The 7,500-nt window shown below is 43.6% G+C and overlaps 1 protein-coding gene across 4 annotated transcripts in view; it reads right to left on the bottom strand.

Moving 5' to 3' along the window:
• The window catches only part of ercc5 (excision repair cross-complementation group 5), a 25,238-nt gene that overhangs the window by 1,099 nt on the left and 16,639 nt on the right, over positions 1 to 7,500 (bottom strand). For all 4 annotated transcript variants that reach the window (XM_077238010.1, XM_077238011.1, XM_077238012.1 and 1 more), the window contains 3 exons: positions 6,150 to 6,294; positions 760 to 960; positions 275 to 359 (listed from right to left, as the gene is read on the bottom strand). In XM_077238010.1, coding sequence (XP_077094125.1) covers positions 275 to 359; positions 760 to 960; positions 6,150 to 6,294 — 431 coding nt within the window. The remainder of the gene's footprint in view (positions 1 to 274; positions 360 to 759; positions 961 to 6,149; positions 6,295 to 7,500) is intronic.

Below are 7,500 nucleotides of genomic sequence, written 5' to 3'. Positions count from 1 at the left end.
CATTTATTTCATTAAAAATTACAGTAAAAATACAGTAAAAATTATGAAATTATTATAATGTAAATCAGCTGTTTTCTATGTGAATATATAGTAAAGTGTGATTTATTCCTGTGATCAAAGCTGAATTTCAGCATCATTACTCCAGTCTTCAGTGTCACATGATCCTTCAGAAATCACTATAATATGATGATTTAATGCTCAAGAAACATTTATGATTTAATAAGTGTAATAATATTTCACTGTTATATTACATGTAATGTTTTTATCAGCGGACCTGTTGAGACTGAAGCTGTTTCAGCACCGGCTGTAGAGTTTCTTCAGTCTTTCTGCGCGTCCATCCGAAGCGGCTCAAGCAGAACGTCACACTGGATAAGGAAATATTCTGCTGTTTTTAAACAATAGTGCCAATGTTAAAAGTTGGTTATTAGATTAGATATTAGTGTTAGTGTATTGTGTGGATGTTTAATTGTGATTGTATTTATAATCGTATGCAAAGTCACTATGAGTGAAGTTTGTGCTTTACATCAGCGACTGTGACGGAAACATTTACTTTTATGAATTTTATCCAAAGCGCCTTGCATTGCATTTCAAGCTACACATGTACATTATTATCAGTTCTTGCTTTCCCTGGGAGTCGAACCCATGACCTTGGTGTTGCAAGCGCCAACGCAATTTTTGTCTAATAAATCAAATGTAGACATGCATAACGTAACGTGTGTTAAAATGCAACTATCAGACTGCGAGTAGCATGAAGGATATTCTTTGATGAGCTCCAGGTGTGGGCGGCCCCAGCTGAACGAGGCGTCTGATTGGTCGACGCTGGGATGCAGGTACGCCTGAGCCACGGAAGGGTTGGGAAAACCCGGATGAAGGTGAAGATTCCTCAGTTTCTTCTTGACTTTTGTGTCTTTGGGATTGGCAGCCATTTTCTTATTTTCCTGAGCCTCAGCCCACCATTCACTATATCAACCAGAAAACACACACACAACACAATGATATTTGACATAAAAAATACAAAATTATATAAAAAAAACACAATCTTCCTATATAAAAAAGTGGTGGTTGTTGCAACAACAAAGCAAGTTATTTTTGCAAAGTCTTTCAACTTAAATGCTTCTGATTGGCCGTTCTATTCATATGCTCAACTGTGATTGGCTGAAATGCTCACCGCTGCAAAAACACGTTGTAAAAAGAAACCTTTGACGCTCTTCTTCATAGAGTGAAAGCAGCCGCCTATCAGCTGTTAAACCTGTCAGCTGGTGTAATTATTAAAGGTTAAAATTAATAGAATGCGGTTTTATTTTTCTAGCTGAATAACATGCTATATGGTCATTTATTGGCTTTACGTGACATTATTGTTCTCCAGCTGTTTTTTTGACGTTTGAAACACGGATTGATGGATTACAGGAGACACGGTTGATTTCAGGAAGTTGTTCTGAATTTTTCAACATTTCTTCTGATGTTCATTGATGTTTAGTTGCTGCTGTAACTGGCAGTAAAGAGGAAGACTGTTGAGACAGTGTGTGTTTGATCCGCAGGTGTGTGTTTGATCGCAGGTGTGTGTTTGATCCGCAGGTGTGTGTTTGATACGAAGGTGTGTGTTTGATTCGCAGGTGTGTGTTTGATTCGCAGGTGTGTGTTTGATCGCAGGTGTGTGTTTGATACGCAGGTGTGTGTTTGATTCGCAGGTGTGTGTTTGATTCGCAGGTGTGTGTTTGATTCGCAGGTGTGTGTTTGATTCGCAGGTGTGTGTTTGATTCGCAGGTGTGTGTTTGATATGCAGGTGTACGAGGGTGTGTGTTTGATTCGCAGGTGTGTGTTTGATTCGCAGGTGTGTGTTTGATACGCAGGTGTGTGTTTGATTCGCAGGTGTGTGTTTGATACGCAGGTGTGTGTTTGATACGCAGGTGTGTGTTTGACACGCAGGTGTGTGTTTGACACGCAGGTGTGTGTTTGACACGCAAGTGTGTGTTTGATACGCAGGTGTGTGTCTGGTACGCAGGTGTGTGTCTGGTACGCAGGTGTGTGTTTGATTCGCAGGTGTGTGTTTGATTCGCAGGTGTGTGTTTGATACGCAGGTGTGTGTTTGATTCGCAGGTGTGTGTTTGATACGCAGGTGTGTGTTTGACACGCAGGTGTGTGTTTGACACGCAGGTGTGTGTTTGACACGCAGGTGTGTGTTTGACACGCAAGTGTGTGTTTGATACGCAGGTGTGTGTCTGGTACGCAGGTGTGTGTCTGGTACGCAGGTGTGTGTTTGATCGCAGGTGTGTGTTTGATCGCAGGTGTGTGTTTGATCGCAGGTGTGTGTTTGATTCGCAGGTGTGTGTTTGATTCGCAGGTGTGTGTTTGATACGCAGGTGTGTGTTTGATCGCAGGTGTGTGTTTGATCGCAGGTGTGTGTTTGATACGCAGGTGTGTGTTTGATCGCAGGTGTGTGTTTGATTCGCAGGTGTGTGTTTGATACGCAGGTGTGTGTTTGATTCGCAGGTGTGTGTTTGATTCGCAGGTGTGTGTTTGATTCGCAGGTGTGTGTTTGATTCGCAGGTGTGTGTTTGATCGCAGGTGTGTGTTTGATCCGCAGGTGTGTGTTTGATCCGCAGGTGTGTGTTTGATCCGCAGGTGTGTGTTTGATCGCAGGTGTGTGTTTGATCCGCAGGTGTGTGTTTGATCGCAGGTGTGTGTTTGATCCGCAGGTGTGTGTTTGATCCGCAGGTGTGTGTTTGATACGAAGGTGTGTGTTTGATTCGCAGGTGTGTGTTTGATTCGCAGGTGTGTGTTTGATCGCAGGTGTGTGTTTGATACGCAGGTGTGTGTTTGATTCGCAGGTGTGTGTTTGATACGCAGGTGTGTGTTTGATCGCAGGTGTGTGTTTGACACGCAGGTGTGTGTTTGATCGCAGGTGTGTGTTTGATACGAAGGTGTGTGTTTGATTCGCAGGTGTGTGTTTGATTCGCAGGTGTGTGTTTGATCGCAGGTGTGTGTTTGATACGCAGGTGTGTGTTTGATTCGCAGGTGTGTGTTTGATTCGCAGGTGTGTGTTTGATCGCAGGTGTGTGTTTGATACGCAGGTGTGTGTTTGATACGCAGGTGTGTGTTTGATTCGCAGGTGTGTGTTTGATTCGCAGGTGTGTGTTTGATTCGCAGGTGTGTGTTTGATCGCAGGTGTGTGTTTGATACGCAGGTGTGTGTTTGATTCGCAGGTGTGTGTTTGATACGCAGGTGTGTGTTTGATTCGCATGTGTGTGTTTGATCGCAGGTGTGTGTTTGATTCGCAGGTGTGTGTTTGATTCGCAGGTGTGTGTTTGATTCGCTGGTGTGTGTTTGATACGCAGGTGTGTTTGATACGCAGGTGTGTGTTTGATCCGCAGGTGTGTGTTTGATTCGCAGGTGTGTGTTTGATTCGCAGGTGTGTGTTTGATACGCAGGTGTGTGTTTGATTCGCAGGTGTGTGTTTGATACGCAGGTGTGTGTTTGGTACGCAGGTGTGTGTTTGATCGCAGGTGTGTGTTTGATCGCAGGTGTGTGTTTGATTCGCAGGTGTGTGTTTGATTCGCAGGTGTGTGTTTGATACGCAGGTGTGTGTTTGATTCGCAGGTGTGTGTTTGATACGCAGGTGTGTGTTTGGTACGCAGGTGTGTGTTTGATCGCAGGTGTGTGTTTGATCGCAGGTGTGTGTTTGATTCGCAGGTGTGTGTTTGATTCGCAGGTGTGTGTTTGATTCGCAGGTGTGTGTTTGATACGCAGGTGTGTGTTTGATTCGCAGGTGTGTGTTTGATACGCAGGTGTGTGTTTGATATGCAGGTGTACGAGGGTGTGTGTTTGATTCGCAGGTGTGTGTTTGATACGCAGGTGTGTGTTTGATATGCAGGTGTACGAGGGTGTGTGTTTGATTCGCAGGTGTGTGTTTGATTCGCAGGTGTGTGTTTGATACGCAGGTGTGTGTTTGATACGCAGGTGTGTGTTTGATACGCAGGTGTGTGTTTGATTCGCAGGTGTGTGTTTGATACCCAAGTGTGTGTTTGACACGCAGGTGTGTGTTTGATCGCAGGTGTGTGTTTGATTCGCAGGTGTGTGTTTGATACGCAGGTGTGTGTTTGATACGCAGGTGTGTGTTTGATACGCAGGTGTGTGTTTGATTCGCAGGTGTGTGTTTGATTGCAGGTGTGTGTTTTGATACGCAGGTGTATGCAGGTGTGTGTTTGATCGCACGTGTGTATTTGATATGCAGGTGTACGAGGGTGTGTGTTTGATTCGCAGGTGTGTGTTTGATATGCAGGTGTACGAGGGTGTGTGTTTGATTCGCAGGTGTGTGTTTGATACGCAGGTGTGTGTTTGATATGCAGGTGTACGAGGGTGTGTGTTTGATTCGCAGGTGTGTGTTTGATTCGCAGGTGTGTGTTTGATACGCAGGTGTGTGTTTGATACGCAGGTGTGTGTTTGATACGCAGGTGTGTGTTTGATACGCAGGTGTGTGTTTGATACCCAAGTGTGTGTTTGATTCGCAGGTGTGTGTTTGATCGCAGGTGTGTGTTTGATTCGCAGGTGTGTGTTTGATACGCAGGTGTGTGTTTGATATGCAGGTGTGTGTTTGATACGCAGGTGTGTGTTTGATTCGCAGGTGTGTGTTTGATTGCAGGTGTGTGTTTTGATACGCAGGTGTATGCAGGTGTGTGTTTGATCGCACGTGTGTATTTGATTCGCAGGTGTGTGTTTGATTCGCAGGTGTGTGTTTGATTCGCAGGTGTGTGTTTGATTCGCAGGTGTGTGTTTGATTCGCAGGTGTGTGTTTGATACGCAGGTGTGTGTTTGATTCGCAGGTGTGTGTTTGATTCGCAGGTGTGTGTTTGATTCGCAGGTGTGTGTTTGATCGCAGGTGTGTGTTTGATACGCAGGTGTGTGTTTGATTCGCAGGTGTGTGTTTGATACGCAGGTGTGTGTTTGATCGCAGGTGTGTGTTTGATCCGCATGTGTGTGTTTGATCGCAGGTGTGTGTTTGATACGCAGGTGTGTGTTTGATCGCAGGTGTGTGTTTGATACGCAGGTGTGTGTTTGATCGCAGGTGTGTGTTTGATACGCAGGTGTGTGTTTGATTCGCAGGTGTGTGTTTGATACGCAGGTGTGTGTTTGATCGCAGGTGTGTGTTTGATTCGCAGGTGTGTGTTTGATACGCAGGTGTGTGTTTGATACGCAGGTGTGTGTTTGATACGCAGGTGTGTGTTTGATACGCAGGTGTGTGTTTGATTCGCAGGTGTGTGTTTGATTCGCAGGTGTGTGTTTGATACGCAGGTGTGTGTTTGATCGCAGGTGTGTGTTTGATTCGCAGGTGTGTGTTTGATTCGCAGGTGTGTGTTTGATCGCAGGTGTGTGTTTGATCGCAGGTGTGTGTTTGATACGCAGGTGTGTGTTTGATTCGCAGGTGTGTGTTTGATTCGCAGGTGTGTGTTTGATACGCAGGTGTGTGTTTGATACGCAGGTGTGTGTTTGATACGCAGGTGTGTGTTTGATTCGCAGGTGTGTGTTTGATACGCAGGTGTGTGTTTGATACGCAGGTGTGTGTTTGATACGCAGGTGTGTGTTTGATTCGCAGGTGTGTGTTTGATTCGCAGGTGTGTGTTTGATTCGCAGGTGTGTGTTTGATACGCAGGTGTGTGTTTGATCGCAGGTGTGTGTTTGATACGCAGGTGTGTGTTTGATACGCAGGTGTGTGTTTGATCGCAGGTGTGTGTTTGATACGCAGGTGTGTGTTTGATTCGCAGGTGTGTGTTTGATACGCAGGTGTGTGTTTGATCGCAGGTGTGTGTTTGATTCGCAGGTGTGTGTTTGATACGCAGGTGTGTGTTTGATACGCAGGTGTGTGTTTGATCGCAGGTGTGTGTTTGATACGCAGGTGTGTGTTTGATTCGCAGGTGTGTGTTTGATTCGCAGGTGTGTGTTTGATTCGCAGGTGTGTGTTTGATTCGCAGGTGTGTGTTTGATCGCAGGTGTGTGTTTGATTCGCAGGTGTGTGTTTGATTCGCAGGTGTGTGTTTGATTCGCAGGTGTGTGTTTGATCGCAGGTGTGTGTTTGATTCGCAGGTGTGTGTTTGATACGCAGGTGTGTGTTTGATTCGCAGGTGTGTGTTTGATCGCAGTTGTGTGTTTCCCACCTGAGCTGAAGGAGCGGGTCTAATCCAGCGCCTGGAAACTCATTGAGGATCTCCATCCCTGTGACGAAGCCGACTCCCGGGATCCCCTCGGTGTAATCGCTGCCCAGCAGATATGCCAGGTTTATCAGTTTACTCCTGTCCAGACCTTTCAAAATTAAAAAAATTTACTGTTCATTAGAAGGGGTGCAAGACCCCAGGACATTTGTCACACTTGAACCATGAATACACATTTTTTGTGTTGTTTTTTGGTTGAAATTTTAAAAACTAACAAATCCTTCCCTCACGGGACAATCTGACTCCCTTAGGAATGAATGGAATGCTTCAGTACACATGGAAAACCTAAAAATTACTTTACCGAAAAAATATTTTACAATGTCTACATGTGTGTCTGAACGCACACTGAAGAGAAACTGACTTTAGGACCCAGAGGAACAGCTCATTTACTCCATATAGAGATATAAGCCCATCTAGAGTCATGAAATATCATCTTATATTATTATATTTCCACAAGAGCTCAAACACTCCCAATGTAAGATATTTAGAGCTGAATTAAAAGGGTTATGCATGAAATTGTGAGTTTTTTTGAATTTAAGTCGAAAGAATGTGAGGAATGTGCTTAAATTACTATTCATTTATTATTTATTTATTAAGTCTAGTAATTTATAGTAATTTAGTAATAAAAAAAAATAGAAAAAATATTATCAAAATGACATAAAATAAGCTCTCTGGACAAAAAAAAAAAAAATTTGTTTAGGGCTTTGGGTCATTTTGACCCGCGAGGGAAGGATTTGTTCCAGGACGTGAGGCAAGGATGAGGGTGGGATATTTCATAAATGTAATGTAAATGTAAAATTCTGTCATCATTTACTCGCCCTCGTTTCAAACCCAGATTTCTGTCCCTCCATTGAAAGTCTATTCAGTCAAAACTGATGTTTCATAAAGAGATTGTAAAATGATGGTGTGCTCAAGTCAGTGAGAATACGACGCTGTCTGGCTTTTTTACTTCCCAGAAGGACTTGAACCCATATAAATGAATCCATAGGGGTTTATTTTGAATCTTGATATGTCAAGATGAACAGATATACTATAATTTTGGCTTATAAACATTGATCAGCTAACATACATAGAGCAACAAAAGCTCACACATACATGAAATCTCTCATATTTCATTTAAAATATGGTCATTTGTGTCTTGGGGTTTGGAACAACATGAGTAAATGATGACAGATAATGACGACCTTTTTTGAGTGAACTAACACTTTAACAGAGTGAAAATGCTACGTTAAACACATTAAAGTCTCCCTGTGGTGAAAATCCAGCGTTTAATGTTGTTTATGTGTCTATGTGGTGT

This window comes from Siphateles boraxobius, unplaced genomic scaffold (assembly GCF_051911475.1).
Source record: "Siphateles boraxobius isolate OS27281-9 unplaced genomic scaffold, OSU_SipBor_1 215, whole genome shotgun sequence".
Classification (NCBI taxonomy): domain Eukaryota; kingdom Metazoa; phylum Chordata; class Actinopteri; order Cypriniformes; family Leuciscidae; genus Siphateles; species Siphateles boraxobius.
Note: the sequence above shows the minus strand (reverse complement) of the source record. Positions and strands in the feature narration are given on the sequence as shown.